This window comes from Stylophora pistillata, chromosome 7 (assembly GCF_964205215.1).
Source record: "Stylophora pistillata chromosome 7, jaStyPist1.2, whole genome shotgun sequence".
Classification (NCBI taxonomy): Eukaryota; Metazoa; Cnidaria; class Anthozoa; order Scleractinia; family Pocilloporidae; genus Stylophora; species Stylophora pistillata.
The window spans coordinates 29,401,082-29,419,571 of record NC_142525.1 but is presented as its reverse complement, the minus strand read 5'-3'; the positions used below and the strand labels follow the sequence as shown (position 1 = coordinate 29,419,571).

Here is an 18,490-nt window from a genome sequence, read left to right as displayed (position 1 = left end):
TTGCTACGCGCTTGAAGCGCGCAGCAATTGGGCGAACACACATGTCGCCCACTCAAGCTAAACAAAGAAAAAAGAAAATTAAAGAAAATAAAAGAAATCATTATGGCGCTGGAAGTAATCCTGCGCTTGATTGGCTAATTGATTAGCATTAAAAGCGTAAGCTACATAAATGCGCCGATTGTAATCTGACAGCGAGACCTTTCGAGAAATTGAGCTTGATCTTTTCCATAGAGTTGGTTTCAATAGCAAATAATTATTCTAGCGACACAAAAATGTCTTCACTGGAGTTCCAGAGGTAAGCACTTTCGCTCATTTTATTTTTACTTGAATTGATACTGTCATCTACCGGCAAAACGATCGCGGTATTTTGTAAAAACGCCACAGGCATTAACATTGGTGCATAGAGAATGATGAGTGTCCTAACAAACAATGAAAACATAACCTCGTGCGCGCATTTTAAAACAAGCGTTGGAAATCAATGACAAGAATTTGTGTTGAACTACAGAGGATGAGAGTCCAGAAAGAACTGTTGCCGACTCAAAGCCTGATGTGTCGGGGAAAAAAACGGCCTCGGTATGATTCCGTGCAACGATTTCTTTGATGCGTCTCACTGATTCATTGGTGATCATTAATTTAGAGTAGCTGTCCTTTGTCTTTATTCTAGATCATTGTTGTGACTGACTCCTTCAGAAGGCGAGAGTCGCTTCAAATAATTACGAAAAACTCTCTTCGTTGAAAGCGCTTAGAACTGAGATTTGCTCTCGTAAAGCAAAATACAACCTGCATAACAGTTGACCTGGCTCTTTCGCGTTTTTCCCTTAACTTTTACCATGGACCGGTTAGAAAATAAACACTGGCATTGCTCAAATGAGCGTTTTAAAATCAGCAAACTTGCCGGGTTTGTGACCCGTCTGATCAACACTCAGAAAGTTTTTTGCAATGGGCACAAACTCGTCCTTCAGTTTGGAAACGCCTTTCAAATTTGTCGACCGAGCTAGTATTGAACATACCATTTTCAAGATATGGGTAGTTTCGCACTCGGTACGGTGCTTCGAAAGCATTTTCACCAATTCGTCCTTATCAAATGTTGTAAAGCCCTTGAAAGGATCTCTTCATTCAAGACGGCATCAGAAACTAACTTGTTATGGGAAGTGTTTACGCACCAGAGCAATGAGCTACCCGTAAAAACTGGATTTTTGGCCTCTACCCCATTCGTTTCTTTTTTCAGGGCAGGGCCTGAACGCTTCTTCTTTCAAGTAGTTTTGCTTAATGTACTGCCCCTCAAACTTCTTCTGCGCCAGTATCGTTGTTAAATAGGAGCATATTAATGTTTACATTGGAGTTGCGCGTTCTGCTTACTTGCAGTAATTTAAGTATTGATGGATGTGTGACGTGGGTTACCCTGTGATTATTAACGCTTGGGAGGGGGGGTGGGTAGAAGATTTTGGACGAATCACGTGTTTTTCAGGGGGAAGGGAGGTGGGATCAGTCGTCGCTAACAGTATAAGGGGGCTAGGGGGGAGGCTGAAGAAAATTGATAAAGAAAAAAAAAAAAAAAAAAAAAAAGAAATCCTGCGGAATGTGTCCTCGTAACTAACGTTTCCTTTGTTTGTTTATTGAGTCACTCATGTTATGGATGATAAGTTACCAGAATTTGAGAAAACAAAGTATCTTGACAAATTTAAACAAATGACAAATGAAGAAGTAGAAATAAACAAAAAATTATAAGTAAACAAATTCTGATTTACGGAGCATTCACGTAGGGTTGAACAAGACAATAATAATAAATATAATAATAACACCTTTATTTAGACACGATAATGTTTTAAGCTGAACAGCTTGTGGGGTCGTGTGTAAATCCAAATTAACTCTAAATTAAATAAATTCAAATGATGATGGTTTTAGAGGAGAGGGGAAAACCGAAGTACCCGGAGAAAAACCTCTCGGAGCAGAGTAGAGAACCAACAAACTCAATCCACTTATGACGCTGGGTCCGGGAATCGAACCCGGGACACATTGGTGGAAGGCGAGCGCTCTCACCACTACGCCAACACTGATTAATATCAAATCAGCATGGGTGAAAGGGAGATGTATAACTGAATCAGGATTAGAATAGCTTAGGGGTTGTACCAAACGCATCTACGGAGTAGTTTTTGACCGCAACGTGAACATTGTGAACGCGGCAGGCGTGAAGGTTTAGTGAATGCTGTGACTTTTAACTGAAAAAGTAGAGTGTATAGTTCGGCTTTTATTCGTATTATTTCGCTTTTAAGAAAGATTTAAGAAAGTTAGGATGTGTTCGTTTCCGCGAATCTAACAGCCGCCCGTCAGTTTATTTATAGTGTTCATAGTAAAACAAAGTGAAAATATGTTAGGATCGGTAAGATATTTATACGCAAACTTTTATGAATACGAGCTGTTGTTTACGTGCGTTTGCTTAAGAGTCACGGCTGGCCCCCACTTAAATGTTATGGTTCTTAATACCGTGGCATAATATCACGTATCTCGTATTGTAGCGATCGATAGGAAGGTTTGGATTGTTCGATTGAGTTGAGGTCAAGTTTCCATAAAATAACATAAATTACAAACCAATATGCGTCTTCACGGAAAATACAAAGCAAAACAAAAATAGAAAACGCGAGGTTATCGAAACTTTTTAAAAATTTTTCTACGTTACTCTTGCTTGCTAAAACATATTAGTATAACTTCTGAAACAATCCGATCTGAATAAGAGTGAAATTTCTAAGTTCTGCCGCTCACGACAACCTTGCACTTTCGTGCTTGACTGTCACGGGATGTCTATCGCATTCTTGTTTACCTTTGTTATTATTCTTTTTCCCCCATTTCAAAGGGTTAGTGTCTTTTCGCTCTAGCAACTTTGGCCTACCTATTGGACAAAACTTGAGGCATTTTAAACTTTGATTGATGTCTGAGTGTTTACCTTTTCATCATGTAAATTTTGGAATTAAAATAATTTGCATATGAAAAACTTCCGGTCATTCACGTGTAACGCATCATTCTTCATTGACACAGCAAAACGCCTGAAGAGGGAAAAGAAATGCCGACGACTTTTGGAAGTTCAGACAACGGCTGCGGCCGGTGTTGCCAGAAATTTTGTGGGGTGATCAGGAGAAATCTACTCGTGGTTTTGCTGGGTATCGGAGCAGCAGTTGGCTTTTTAATCGGGGCGGTTATCAACCCGACCGTGCAGGATATCGAGAATCCGGAGACGAAAGCTACAACAACCATGCTGATCGGCTTCCCCGGCGAACTGCTCATGAATATGCTGCAAGTTATTATCCTTCCACTCATCGTGGCCAGTCTGATCACTGCTGTATCACATCTTGATGCAAGAGCGACCGGGAAGATCGGGCGTCGTGCGTTGCTATTTTATCTTACCACAACTTTGTCCGCCGCCATCTTGGGCATGGTCCTCGTTTCCTCGATTAGGCCAGGGAAGACTGACAGTCCAACTGGTAGTAAATCAAACCCGAATCCCTACACGACCAGAGACTCCTTTTTGGATTTAATCAGGTGCGTTAAATCATTTTAAAAATTCCTTTGAGATATAGGAGTGAAGAAACTCATTGATTTAATTTTAATTTATGTTAACAATATACAATCGAACGCTCCCTAATTTTTCCCGCCCAAAGCCACGAGTTGACTCGGGAAACATTGAACTCTTTCGGTCATTTTAGGCGAGAATATCGTAAACATTTCGGTGGACCTTTCATGAAATAAACCGCGAAATTCGACTTTCTTGGTTGCAAGTACATGCAAGTAAAATTGGACATTGTTTCACTCGTACGCGACGCGTCTCGCAAAACTCATTGATTATATTTGTCCTGAAATGGAGGTATGTTTCAGGCTTAAGACTCAGCTACGAAAGTCACTGCTTTCTAAAGGCATTTGGATTGGGAAAATGATCAGGAATTATCGCTCGAGATCGATTTCTTTTCTCAACACGAACATTGTGATTACAAACGAATCTATTCATAAACAAAACTAACCTCGAAAGGAAATGGTTATGTCATGCATGCAAATGAAACGTGACATTTTTACTTTTAACTACTACTCATCGCAGTATTCGAGTTTTATATAAGTCAGTACACTTGGGTGAAATGTGTATTCGTAATCTTACAGATTGTGAACTGTTTAAAACCATTTCTAGAGCTTAACAGAAATAATTCTTGATGAAAACTATTACTACAAAGAAGGCAGCGGGGGTCATCAGGCGATATAGTTGACAAAGTTCTTTGTAGCATTCTAAAGACAAAAACATCAAGCATCTGCGATGCCTTTTCGGATTTCATTGCCAAGTCCTCTCAGATCGTTCACGAACTACAATCAGAAGCAGTTTTTCTCTGGTACAATTTTAATGTAAAAATGATGTTAAAACCAAGTCTCCAGTTAACCAAACATGGTTCTTGACTTCTTGTTTTGAGGGTTTTCTCTGAGCTCTTTGGTTTGCCTTCCCTAACTACATATCTACAGATTGTCAGTTGAAACTCACTCAGAGACAACAGTCTGATAAAGTCTTATTATGGAGGGTATTTTTTTTTTTATGAAAACTGGAAATTGTTTGCAGTCAACAATTTCATAAATACCAGTATTCTCATTTCAAAGCAAAGATGGTGTAGCATTTTACTCAGATAAAAGCAATGAAAAATGCCTTAACGTGCTTGGTTTCATTGACATGCATGTTTTAAAAACTCATTGCAAGCAAGTTGGATTTCTTTTGCTTGCTATACAAAACCATAAATTGCTGCTTATAAGCTCACCCCACCCCCCCTTATAAGCCCCCTCCCACTTATAAACCCCCCCTTCTCTTGGGTTATAAGCCCTTCTACCTGTAAACAAAGAAATAAATCCAATTATAAGCACCACCCCTCACCCACCCCTTCCAAGATAAGCTTTTCTTATTTTGAGGGTTGGGAGCTTTACAGTGTATTATTCAAATTTTGATAATAGGACTTCAAGAGAGAGGTCTGAACTTCTGTTTTTTGTTATGTTCCAGCTTTGATTGTGTTGTTGGTTTAGATTCTGTACTATATATGTTGATTGAAAACCAGGAAATACAAAACCTATTTTCATCAGTAATTCTATAGATTATTTCAAAGCATTTTATTGTTTCAATTCATTGTCGGCTCCTTCAGAAAGATATCCCCCCGTGTATAAACCCTCCAAAAATCCCTTAAGAAATTGTATAAGTCCAGGGCCTATAAGCTGCAGTTTACGGTCATACTTGTATTGATAGACTGTGAGCTATTTTTGCATTTCATTATTATCAAATGTTTCCAGGAGCTGTTTTCCCAGTAACCTTGTTGAGGCGACATTTCGTCAGGTTGGTTTAATGTATAGTAGATCAATCAAACAGGGTTAACACTTACTGAGAAGGTGCATGATCTGGAAATCTTCTTTCATCCTAGAGATCATCTTTTGTTAGGTTTACCATTTTACCAAATGGGATTTCATCTGGGAATTCAATACTGTACAGCTTCTGCCACTATATTGCTGTAGCACTACTACATTGTCCCTTTTGTTAGTGGGTATCTTGCCTATTTTGAGATCAGAGAATATGGGACTTCAGGAATAACCATACTGTTCACCTTGGAAAGTCATTTGTTTGCAGTTGTATGAAGTTTCTCTTACAATTACATTTTAACTCAAACATGAACAAAAGATTGATACTCAAACTCAAACCAATTCCTACAAAGCCAGTTATGCTTCTGGACCCACTGTTACATGATTAACTATACACAATGCACAGCCGAGGATTTTTTAAGTTTAAAAACTTGAGACTACCAAGCCAAGAGTAAATATTTATAATGAATTGGAAGATTGGAGCATTTGACCTCAAGGGTCCTCAAGATTTAGAACTCAGCTCCTAAAACTATTCATCCATGCTTCCTCTTGGACAAATCATGATTGGCTGACGTATGCTTGTTGCAGTCAACTCTAACTTCAAACAAAAGGCTGATAAGAACCTTGTCCATCACAGACACGCAACCAAAATTAATAGTTAGTAGAGCACATGCACTTCGCAACTCTTTCAAAACTACATACTGCTCTGCTTTACAAGCACTTTTCAGTGTAAATTGACCTTGTAACAAGCAGTTTCCAGTGACATACAACATTCTCCATTGTATGATGAACTCATTTGAGTGAATAATTTGAATATATCAACAAAGTTGAAATGGTAAATTGGCCACCATTACGATTATAAAAGCTGACGTTTCGAGTGTTGGCCCTTCATCAGAGCGAAAGACGAAGGGCTCCAACGAAGGGCTAATGCTTGAAACATCAGCTTTTACAATCGTAACAGTGGGCATTTTACCATTTCAACTTTGTTGATATATTCAAATTATTTCGTTACCCCCACCGACGCAGCCCCAAACAGTTTCTTTAGAAACTATCAGCCTTTATTCATTTGAATAAACTGGTGGGTGCATGAGTAACACCTGCACTTGGGAGGTTTCTCATAAACAAATTTGAAAAGCAGCTCTGCCATTGAACAAAAGAGCGATCATCACTTCCTAAGTGGTCTTATAGGGGCATGTGTTGCCAAGCAGGGTATGACTTTGGGGGGTCTTAAGTGCTAAACAGTATTGTGTACAATTTAATTATTAAATCTCTTTAACAAGGCATTTTTCTGGACTGAATATCTTAAATCCAAGCATGAGCATTGGCAACTTGCATTCAAATTATAAGTACTGGTAATCTACCAGAATATGCTACTTGTGACTGAAGAAGGTTGCAAGGCCAAAATCAACAACAATATTTGAATTATGCAGGGAGGTGGGGGAAAAAGTATTTTGCTCTTTAACGGGGACAGGCTTTTCAGGCCCCAATAGCACACTCTACCCAAACTTGGGGTGCCCCATTGCATACAGTATAAACAAAACAATGGTTATTGGAGGTTTGAGCCCTTTTTGAGCTTTGTCTTTACATGTGAAAAGCCACATGCAGTCAATTGATGTCCAATGTGTTTTCCAACTGTTGGCATTTTTATGTTCTATCTGATGTTTTTTTTAAAGCAGACCTGTAAGTCACAATAAGTACATGAACTTGGACACTCACACAAAGCTATTGTTGCTAATTATGTTCTTTATTTTTATTATTTCCTCAGAAAAAGACTTACTACAGAACAGATCCTGGCAAGTATGAATTCCGCAATGTGACTGGTACCTCCCCAAAACTCGAAGAGAATGAGAAAATCTTTGAGGTCATTATGGTGAATGCAACACTGAACATAACCACTATATCCAAAGAGATATACCCATCTTCCAAAACAATATTTGCTGGAGTTAAAACTAACCCCACCGGCGGCATGAACATTCTTGGTTTGGCTGTGTTCTCCATTGTGTTTGGTGTTGTACTCGGGAAGATGGGTATAAGAGCCAAACCTTTGACTGCTTTCTTTTCCTCTCTCAATGATGCTGTCATGATCTTGGTGACGCTTATCATGTGGTATGTTGAAATTGAATTTTTGTTTTCTCATTTTGAGTTTAAACACAGGTAGATGATTGATCTTAGAAAGTTGTAAGTTTGTATGTCAAAATATTGTCTGTCTTGACTTTCCGTGATGCCTTTTTTCGTGTAAATTGTTAATCACTGATAACATAATTTCTCATGCAATTTGGTTTAAATATTCATGGAAAGCAGGCACTTTGTTCTTGTTTTTATTTTGTTGTTATTAGATTTAATCAGTAGTAGATTAGTATCTTGACAATGTAATTAATGCGATTCTAGTATTTACTTTAAAGTCCTGATGTTTTACTTTGTATAAATAAAGTTAAATAAATAATAAATAAATAAAATCATATTACCATCTAAACTAACACCAGTATTCCTTTTGCTTGATTTACATGTTGTTCATCTGGGTCACGTACACTGTACTTTTTAATTTTTATAAACTTCTGTACTCAGGTGCTCCACACGACATAATCAACATTGTATTGAAAATATTTCTCTTCCTTTGTTTTCTTTCACTCTCTATCTTCTATAATGTTTTTAATCACAATTGTTAATTTACATGATTTCCTTTTTTTTTTCTCATTCATCATTCTTATAATGAAATACAGAGGAATTTTTTATTATTATTTTTTTACATCATCTATTTGTAAGAGTTTAAAAACGAAATTTAATTGGATTGAATATGCATATGGCAGACATTTGCTAATCGGCAAGATAGTTTCACACGCATGTTGCACAATTCCACACTGGTGGTTAGTTATTTGACCATAATCACGTTGTAACGGAACCGTTTGGAATGTTGCAATGGAAGATCTGGGCTCGAGACTAAGTTAACCATTAACGTGAAAATTTTATTCAATTTCCACGCCAAAAATTCACGCGAACGGCGCTTTATAATTCACATTTGAGTGTTAAATGATAAGCTGAAGGTGGCAACCTCCTCAAGCAAGATGGTGCGTTTGCGCATTGCCACATTCGGCAACCATCAGAACCAAGGGGAACATCTTCGGCAATTTTCGAACGCCGTCGTGACGTCTTCGTAAATTTTCGGAGGTGGTCCTCTCTCTTTTTTTTTGGGGGGGGGGGGGGATATTTGGGATATATGGATATGAAAATCTCACTCATTTGACAGATTAATGTCAGTAATAAGAGCAACTGTGCACTAACCCCCCCCCCCCCAACCTAACAACAGTCAGCTGATGACGAGTGAGGGTTAATGTTGTGTTAGGGGAGGAGTGGGTGCGCAGTTGCTCAGGTACTGACAGTGATCCCATCTGACATAGGAAAAGAAGGCAAGGATACGATTCACGAACCATAATCTCTACAGAAGCTTACCCTCAACTACTTCTGTCTTTCTTCGTAGGTATGCACCAATTGGTATTTGTAGCTTGATTGCTCAGCGAGTTGCCAGCATGGAGGATATTGGAGAAGAACTGAAACGCCTGGCCTTGTTCATCGTGACAGTCATGGTCGGTCTTACCATTCATGCTTTCATCATTCTCCCGCTCATTTTCCTTGCGGTGCGGAGGACCAATCCTTTTGTTTTCATGTATCAAATGAGAGATGCTTTCGTGACCGCATTTGGCATCAGTTCGAGGTTAGTCGAAAATTTGACCGACTAGAAGTAGTGAATTATGGTGGTCCGCAATGTGTGCATTCATTCAAACGCACCGGCATTGAAATAATTGGTAAAGGGCTCGTGGGTTAATATTAGGGACCTTAAGAAACCACGACGGCGACGCCAACGAAGACTTCGATTAAAAAATGAATTTCCACTCATAGTTAGAATTTCAAAAATGGCTGCAGGAGCTAACTGTCTCATAGAGCGCCACAGCTCAACTTCAGCATGACGTATAAAGTAGCCGTTGAGTTCCAAATGGAAATTAAAATAATTTGCCGTCGCGGTTGCGGTTCGCAGACGACGCAAATTTTGGCGATTTTACGTTGTTGTTTTGCATGGGACGGCTAAGAAATGTAAAGAGTTTCTAAACGCACGTGCTGAGCTATTGTTCTGCCAATTAGATCTCTTGTTTTTCCACGTCCTCGTTGTCGTCGCCGTCGTGGTTTCTCAAGGTCCCTATTCTTGCCCCTGATAACGAACGTAATTTGAAGTCCCAACTCTTTATGTTGAGATGTGTTTAGTAAAAATAAGACAACCTTTTCAATCGAGAATTTACACTGCACTGCACGCACAAAGTTGATTTTCAGTCCTAAAGAAATACACTTGTCCTCTAAGGACCGCTGGGTCGACAGGTGCACGTTGATAACCAATCCAACTGACAAATGGCCATAAGTGTGAAAAATTATTTTGTCAAATACACATAAATTCAATCGAAGGTTTTCATTGAATATTCATTTATTCATTAGACTAGCGTTATCAACTATTTGAACCACGCCACGTGTACTTGTAGTTCTTCCTCTCCCTTCTGCATAGCCTGTTTACAGGCGGTAGTTTGTGTTTTGAAGCGTGAGACTCAGCGCGGCGAATGTTCGGTCGCCATATTGGACGGGTGGAGGATCTGGGACGAGTGACAAATCTTTAACCCGCTAAAATGGCGACCGAATATTAACCGCGCTGAATATTGCGCTTGAAAAGACAAACTACCGCCTGCAAGCAAGCTACCTTCAGCATTACTAACCGCCTCCCGGTTAGCTCAGTGGATAGAGCGCTAGACTGTTGTGCGGGAGGTTGAGGGTTCGAGCCCCGACCGGACCAACACTCGAGGTCTTAAAATAATTGAGAAGAATATGCTACCTTTCTATAACATCAAGAAATGGTTAGATATTCTAGTTTTCTCGGTTAGGGACGAATAAATGGAGGTCTCGTCTCCTGCAGGGTTTAGGGGTAGGAGACTTTAATTTCCCACGCACGAGATTACTGTGTGATGGATGTCCGCCCCTGGGGTGGGATGGGTGGGGTATGTAAATAAGGGACAACTTATTGAATTCTGTGTATAATAAAGTTTATTATTATTGTTATTATTATTATTATTATTAAAACGCATCTCGTTTGAGTATCGCCAACGGCCAATCACTACGGAGGAAAAATTTCGTGAAGCCAATCAGAATTCAAAGGAAAAACATCAATCTACCTGAAACGTGAAATTGTTTGATCGTGTCGGGATTGGTTTTGTTTTCCCATTGTTTGCTTGGAAAGGTGCGCCGGTTTTTTAGAGCCATCATTGAGCAAAGCTAAATTAAGTCCCGGTTTAACTTTCACATTCCATTGGTAATCGCAGCAATATGAACCTTCACGGTTTATTTTTTTCCTTCAGCGCTGCAACACTGCCCACCACCATACGCTGCCTTGAAGAAAACAATAAAGTGGACCCGCGCATAAGCAAGTTTGTGTTGCCGCTGGGTGCGACGGTGAATATGGATGGCGCAGCTCTGTATGAGGCTATCGCTGCCATCTTTATTGCTCAACTGAACGACTATGATTTGTCAGGAGGAAAAATAGTCGCCATTTGGTAAGGGACGTCACTTTTATTACTTAAGTGAGCAGTGTAATGCTTTCTTCCGACAGATGGGGGGGGGGGGGGGAGGTACATTGTGGCATTCGACAAAATCATTTCCAACGATATATTTTACTTAACTTTTAACTCCTAAGGGTGACTAGCATCTTATTTCTCACTATGGCGTCAACCCTCGAATCAAACAGGCCCACGAGAATAAAGGAAATGGTCACCAACTAAAGAAGTTTTTGGTTGTTAAACAAATTCTCCTTGTCAGCACTTAAAGAAATATAAAGAGAACGATGTCAGGGCTCAAACTTAACTTTTTAATCCACTAGCAAAGTTTTGCTAGTGGGATTTTTTTTTTACTAACAAAAGGAGGAACCGCGCTAGCTACTTTTCAATGGGGCCATTTTCCCTTTGAGAACTAAATCAATGGAAAGAAATACCGGTACTCGCAAATGTTTGCTAGAGGATATTTTCTAGACTCGCAACTTCAAAAAACCACTCGCATTTCGCAAGTTTGCGAGTGCTAATTTCGGGCCCTGGGTGTGGAGAATTTGGATACTGATGTTAGGGTGTTAAGGATTTAAGAAGGAGGTAAAAGAGGTATATGGAACACAGGACAGAGCGATCTCCGGACTCCTACAATTTTGTCTGTTTTACAACTCGCCCAAGGAAGTAAGATAATTTCTCTGAACACCCTCTCTGTGCTGTACATGTCAAAACCGCTAAGAGCGATAACTTCTGCTAAAATTCTCATTTTCATTCAGTCTTACAGCAACAGCGATAGCAATTGGTGCCGCTGGCATTCCTTCAGCAGGCTCAATTACCACCATCATTGTTTTGCAAGCTGTTGGGCTGCCGCTGGATGACATTGGACTCATCATGGCTGTCGATTGGTTCCTGTGAGTGACAAGTCTTTTCGTTTTGATAAAGGCTTTTTCTAGTCCAGAATGCTTTTGCGAACCTACGTGGGACTTGACGAGATAACAAAACAAATTTACAAGTTTTTCATTTGCGTAGTGATTATTGTGAATGAAGAATGACTTAGAGCCAGTATCAAATCGCTGAGGAAACATGTGATATTTAAAGGCTTTCAAAGGCTCCCAAAGGCCCTGTTCGCAAGTTGCGATCGGAGGGTGTCGATCCAAAATTTTTAGGTTTTCTGCCTTTAGAGTTCCATTACAGTTGTGATTGACAACTGGGTGAGACAAAATCGAAAAGCTCAGAGTTCGCAAGTTACTCAGTGAAATGCTCTGTAATTGATTAAAAAAAAAAAAAACACAAAACAAATTATTGTGAATTAACAGTGATGAGAGCTATGCTGTTTTCATTCCGTAGGGATCGATTCCGTACAACGGTTAATGTCTTGGGTGACTCAATCGGCGCTGGTGTTGTGGAGCATCTGTCACGTGAGGATCTGCTCAAGTATGATGTTAATGGCAGGATGGATGACCACGCCCCTCTTAGTAACGGGTTGAAACTGGATGACCCCGATCAAGTCGTGGTCACCTCTTCTTTGTAATCTAGTCTGTTGTCGGATGATGTTAGTCAACTAATTGCGTAGATACTTGTAATTGCATGCTTTTTATCATGTTTGGTTATGTAACACGAAGAAGAACCTATGGTTTTAACATATCAATCGTGTGATAGATATAAAAAGTAGTATGGCTTCAACGGGATATTTTGGTAAATACCGCCTTTGATGTTTCAAAGTCTTTCATAAAACAACTTTTAGTTAACGCCTAGGAAAAATCGTAAGCTCGCTTACGATTTTTCTCTATAGCTCAGTGGCAGAGCTTTCTTACCGCGAAATCCTAAGGGTTGGTGTTCGATTTCTCGTGGAGGACCTAACGTTTTTTTTTTTTTTTTCCATCGGTCGTTTTCTCGCGCCCTCAAGGAAACAAATATGAATTATTTTTACCATGATCTCCTGTTGCTATAAGATGACAGTTTTGTTCTTTATTCTCTTGGTCGAGCTACGTCACGTTATCTTTAATATTTTACTAATGTAGGAAGTTAGCCGCTGACTGTAGTGAACGTTGTCAATGATATAAACTGATACCTTTTTTTAAGTCGCTTCATGGATGTGAGGTGTATACATTCTTCTGGTTTTTTAAAGGAAAACTAAGAAAATCATGTTATGGATGCATAATGTAACTTCTTAAGAAAATGTTGAAATCGTTCAAATTGATCATTTCTGCATCTTCACACAATCTTCCAAAGGGGCAGTGATCCCAAACTAACTTAGTAGAGATTGTCCAAGGAGTACGGCCTACATTGATTTGTCAGTCTTACCCTTACATCGTCTCTTTCTTTTAAGGGTGGTCATGGATTATTTGGTTCTTAATTCCCTCTCTTTGGAAAACTGAAACTCTTCGGATCATTTTCCGTTTCTGAGCAATTGCATACCTACCCTCCCCCTCTTGTCAGTTGACTTTTGTAGGGTTAGGGGAGGGGTAGTTACTGACCTTGATACGAATGTATTTTCAACCTACGAAAAGCTGCACGTCTTTATGTTATATTCATTTATATGTCTCCTATATACTTAGATTACATTTTTTGCAATAACCATACGAAAGTTGCATATAGCTTAGAACTTGTTTACCTTAAGGTTAGTACATCCAGTCTTAAAAGGTGTTAAATGGTACAGGAGTAGAAAGGGTTCCTATCAAGTGTTACGGCTTTCGGTTTAGTTGTGTTATAGTTTTTATATTGTAGCGCTTTGTTAAGAATTCAATGAAGTCATTAAAGGTAAAACAGCTCTGCTATGAGATAGTTTCAGTTGTTATTCGTGTCGTGTAGCCGTGTACGAGTCGTTGTAGCCTGCGTAGCTAATATCCAGTTTAAAAAAATTGGAATTTTTAGATGGTAAAGCCACCAGCCCACGGTCACCTTCCATTATATTCAGTTTTGTTCTATCGACTTCAACTTTGCGTCCCGAACCTACATCTTTACCAGAGGTATTTAGTATCTACTAAAACAGTGGGATAGCGTTGAAAGCGCGCTCCGATTGGATACTTACACTATTCTGTTCCGAGCAGAAGGAATAAGTGAATTAAAAACATTGTTTTGTGCCTTATTACCTTACTGTGTTTGTATATACTAAAACAACTATTCAACATAGTGTTGGTAGCTATCAATAGATAATTACTTCGTCGCTTTGCGGTTCGATAAATATTCGCCACTAGCCATCTCCAATTCGAGGTATATTACTACACTGCTACAGGTGAGAGAAATCACGATTCACCCGTCATCATTAATCCCTGCGAAGCTGTTCTGTCCTTGTCGTTTTCTCTCTTTAGCTTCAAGTCGTCGCGTGAGAGGTGTGCCACGATTCCAGTACCCATAGCGTCCCCAAGGACGTTGACAGTTGTGATGCAGCGATCCCTGAAAGACGTAAGTAACGATTGGTATAGACAAGAGGAACATGACACTAAAGGCTATTCCTGCGTATAGCTCCTCCTATTGCCCTTCAGCTATGAGACCAAGTCAACTGGGTTACCTCGGTGTTAGTGGCGTCATGCAGCTAATGGCATTCGCACTCCTACTGCGTGTGAAATACTAGTCCTTCGTGGGTAGACCCCCAACATAGGTGTGTATATTCTCCATACTGTTCTCTATACATTTCCTAAGGTGCTGACAAAGAGAATCTGTTTAACAATCAAGAGCGCCTTTAGTCGCTGACCATTTTCTTCATTCCCATGACCTTTAAGTGTGATTCAAGTGTGATATTGTAAGGAGAAATTAGATGGTAGTCACTCCAAGGTAGTTGTGGGCTCGCGATATATCTCACTAGTTTACATTAACACTTTATCAGTACTCACAGCATCCATTCAATAGCCATAATGATGCCAAAGTCGTGCAGTGGAAGATTGACGGCTTGGAGAACAATAATGATCATGATTCCTGATCCTGGTATCCCTGCGGCGCCAATAGAAGCAGCGATTGCAATTAAGCTGCAAAAGAAAATGGTAAAATTGCAATTATCAAACTTCTAGATGTTTTTACCTCAAAATAACTTATTTTTTTGTAAACGTAATGACGGAAGATTAATGTAAGTACCATTCAAATGATATTGAGCAAATAGTGATCAGTAATCGGGGAAAAATTGTGTCGAAATCTGCATCTGCATTCCAATTTCTTAAATACAGTTATCAAATTCTCTACAAACTTACTAGTTAGTAGAAAAGAAAAGAAAAGAAGCAAAAAAAAAAAAAGTAGAATGAAAGGCGTGAAGAATAGGGCGGTAGAGCTATAAAAAGTAATCGTACAAGTAGTAACCACCAAGGTTTACAATGGTGAAAGATAAATAAATAAATAAATAAAATAAATAAATAATGATTTAACAATGGACATCCACTGGGTGGCTATTCTTGTCCACTGTTCCAGATCGAATTGGGTCAAAATAGCAAAAGTAGTGCCATCGTCTCTTACCAGACAACAGCAATTCTTCCAGGGCTAAGGGAGATCTCGTTTAGTTGAGCAACAAAGATGGTTACTACCACACGAGAGAGAGCCAGGCCATCCATGTTGAGGGTTGCGCCAAGAGGTAACATGAAGCGACTGATACGTGAATCGATGCCGTTGTTTTCCTCCACACAGCGGATAGTTGTTGGTAGTGTGGCTGCACTGAAAACAAAACAGAGTGACAAGTAAGACATGTGCTGATGGTGGTTGGTGAATTGTCACCGGATAATACCACAATTGTTGTATCTCCCACACAAATGGGTATATGGTATCGGTAAGCAGTCATGGATCAGTTCATATCAGTTACTGAGCTACTGCGCGCCTACCCTTCCCCTAACCTACTGCGCTGTAGTCCCGATCGAGAGGTCTGGGCTAGAATCAAGGCCGAGACACTGCGATCATATTATTGGCAGTTGACTCTCAGTTTGCTTTCACAGAGTTTTACTTTACCCATGAGTCTATGTGGGTGGATTCCAGTAAACTGTCACTGGGAGTTAAGTGACTGCTGAGCAAGGCAATACCTGTGATGGAGTAGAATCGTTTCAAGCTCCCTTACAAACGCACTGTGCTTTGTGTTTTAAGTCACAATAAGATATTCTTTATAAGGGTTGACAGCAGAAAGCAGTTTTGAAACGAAAATAGACCCATTAAAGGTGTCTAACTGGAGGCAAAAACAATAAGTGATGATTCTTATATTTCCTTGATAAAACAGTAAAAACGATCTTTCGTACACACCTGGAAGCGATGCCGAACGCAGTCATTAAGGCCTCTGTCAGACCTTTCATGAACACATAAGGATTCTTCCGAGTGAAAATGAAGAAGACGAGTGGCAACACAATCAGAGAGTGGATCAGCTGGCCACAAATGACTGTCAACATGTAAAACACTAACTTTTCTATTGCACCTAAGACATCCTTCATTCCACCAACACGAGACGCTACCAAGCTACACACACCAATTGGAGCCAGCCTTTGATGCAACAAAACGAAAAAAAAAAAAATTCTCTTTGAGATGTATGTACAAAAATCTACCAACAGCTATACGTTTTTAAGAAAACAAATGGATCAGCGAGCCACTTGACCACTCAAGTAAGCACTGTTGCAGCGCGTTAACCGGAACATTTTCTAGAGTTGCATTTCCCAGGACCCCTCTCGCGGATCGTATTACTGGCTCTTAATTATCCCCTTATTGCAGCGTATTTGAATGTTTTCTACGCCCCGGAGAAGAACAAAATAAAAAAAAAAATCTCTAATTGAATTTTTGAGCAAACCGGACTGTTTGACACGAAAAATTCCATCCTTGACAATGTAAGCCAAATAGGAATCACATTTGCACCATTGGACCCCTGTGATCCACACCCTTAAGTTCAATTCTTGTCACTCACCACATTTCAAAAAGAACGATTATCATTATAGCCTCGTTCAATGTCAAGAAAAATTCAACCAGCGGTCTTCCTCTCTCACGCAACCTCGCAAGGACAATACCAAGCACGATGGAAAACACAATCAGACCAATGATATTCATTCCTCCCGAGGTCATTACCCCCGCAGGTACGGTGTCCGAGCCCGTGAAGATCTTTCTCCCTATGGTGGTGATATTTATGGTGCCATTGCTATGGACACCGATAATTTCCTCGCCAGTCTCGAGGTGAATGGAATCACTTGTGACATTGTAAGTCTTTGATTTAGCAGATACCGTAATGTACCTTGTCTTTTTCTATTAACAAAGAAAATAGGAAACTGAAATTCATTTTACTTCGATAATCAAAATAAAATTCATTCCCTCCACGTGTGGCGTAAGGTATAGCCTAAGTGACATATGTGTGGGGAGGGGGTGCGGAGGATTTCGGAAAGCTTTGTAATGTTATATTGACCCCAGCCCCCCGCTTCCTCAGAGGCAACTACTTGATACTCACGTTATCTGGCCTCTTAGGTGTTATGTCATGTGTAAGTGACACACGTGTTGGATGTTTTCGTGGAGAAAAAAGGAAGTGCACATGAGCAAATTTCGGAACACAGTTTGAGTTATATCAAGGTATTCCCAGATCTTCGAAAACGCTAAGGGAATACTGTTTGTTATCAGGAATATAAGGCTTATGTAAGAAACTAAACGCGAGGACGATTTAGAGGGTTTGAAAATTTAGGTCGATCAGACTCTGGGGGAACAAATCACATTACCCACCTTGCTTATGGCTGCTTCCACTAAGTTACTGGGGAAACAGTTCCTAGAAATCAATCATAATCAAGACTAAGAGGTTTCTTTTCATTATTGATTTCCCTCCCTTAATTTAAAGGAAAAATATTACATTCCAGTTGGTTTTATTGTCACGCAATAGCCGGCAGGACATAGGCAACAAAACAAGAGCTTGAAATCGCATGACTCTCCGCAGGGAATTTTACTTTAGGAGATGTCAGTCACGCACGCCTGACTCCTTGGCTGCCTTAAAATAGCTCTTCAACCACTATGAGATTCATGATATGCAAATAAAACCAATCACAAAAAAGTGGATTATGCATAAATATGTTTACGATACGATTCAAAGAAAGCAAGAGAATGACTTGTCAGCCAATAAACCCTCCAAAGTACGCAATAAATACTGTAATTACCTTATCATATCAAGAAGCGAATCTAAGTTCCTGTACTTTACTTCTTTTACATCCTTTTGCTCGCCAGGTTCGTCGCTTAAACCAGGACGGATTGCCATCACGAGAGCCAACCCCAGAAGAGCGGCTAGCACCAGTGTTCCCAAGTAATAGATGAGAGCGCGTCGACCGATTCTTCCCGCCACTTCAGGATTCAGAGTTGATACGGCTGTTATCACACTGGCAACGATCAGAGGTAGAATAATCATCTTCAACATGTTCATGAACAATTCTCCAGGAAATCCAATGAGCATGATGACAGTGGCCTTCTTCTCAGGGTCGATGATGCGATTCACGGGGCCATTGATTATTGCTCCGATTGAAAATCCAATGACTGCTCCAACCACCAGTAAGGCCAGAAGAAGGTTCTGCTTCAGGTTTGATAGGCAACCCTTACAGCGTCTCTCATTGCATATACTGAAAAGTGACTTACAAGCCATTTTA

At 39.9% G+C, this 18,490-nt stretch overlaps 2 protein-coding genes across 2 annotated transcripts; one reads left to right on the top strand and one right to left on the bottom strand.

Moving 5' to 3' along the window:
• Positions 1–46: 46 nt before the first annotated feature.
• Positions 47–13,708, top strand: LOC111320695 (excitatory amino acid transporter 1). The gene is made up of 8 exons (XM_088726781.1): positions 47–295; positions 3,034–3,534; positions 5,302–5,344; positions 7,130–7,470; positions 8,840–9,073; positions 10,752–10,946; positions 11,705–11,839; positions 12,276–13,708. The coding sequence occupies exons 1-8, from the start codon at positions 273–275 to the stop codon at positions 12,457–12,459; spliced, it is 1,656 nt and encodes a 551-aa protein (XP_088582907.1). The 5' UTR covers positions 47–272; the 3' UTR covers positions 12,460–13,708.
• LOC111320694 (excitatory amino acid transporter) lies at positions 12,877–18,486 on the bottom strand. Its single transcript, XM_022923369.2, has 7 exons — positions 18,011–18,486; positions 17,586–17,628; positions 16,789–17,120; positions 16,140–16,373; positions 15,372–15,566; positions 14,762–14,893; positions 12,877–14,324 (listed from the first exon to the last, which is right to left on the bottom strand). Exons 1-7 carry the CDS (start codon positions 18,484–18,486, stop codon positions 14,174–14,176), a joined length of 1,563 nt encoding a protein of 520 aa, XP_022779104.2. The 3' UTR covers positions 12,877–14,173.
• Positions 18,487–18,490: the final 4 nt, after the last annotated feature.

Excerpts from the sequence above, each read along its gene's own strand:
- LOC111320695 (XM_088726781.1), top strand. The coding sequence starts at position 273 with ATGTCTTCACTGGAGTTCCAGAG. Across the intron at positions 10,947-11,704 it reads GGAAAAATAGTCGCCATTTG|TCTTACAGCAACAGCGATAG; the intron begins GTAAGGGACGTC and ends ATTTTCATTCAG. Across the intron at positions 11,840-12,275 it reads ATGGCTGTCGATTGGTTCCT|GGATCGATTCCGTACAACGG; the intron begins GTGAGTGACAAG and ends TTCATTCCGTAG.
- LOC111320694 (XM_022923369.2), bottom strand. The coding sequence starts at position 18,486 with ATGGCTTGTAAGTCACTTTTCAGTATATGCAATGAGAGACGCTGTAAG. Across the intron at positions 17,121-17,585 it reads TGGAAGCAGCCATAAGCAAG|AAAAAGACAAGGTACATTAC; the intron begins GTGGGTAATGTG and ends CTTTGTTAATAG. Across the intron at positions 15,567-16,139 it reads GCGTTCGGCATCGCTTCCAG|TGCAGCCACACTACCAACAA; the intron begins GTGTGTACGAAA and ends TTTTGTTTTCAG.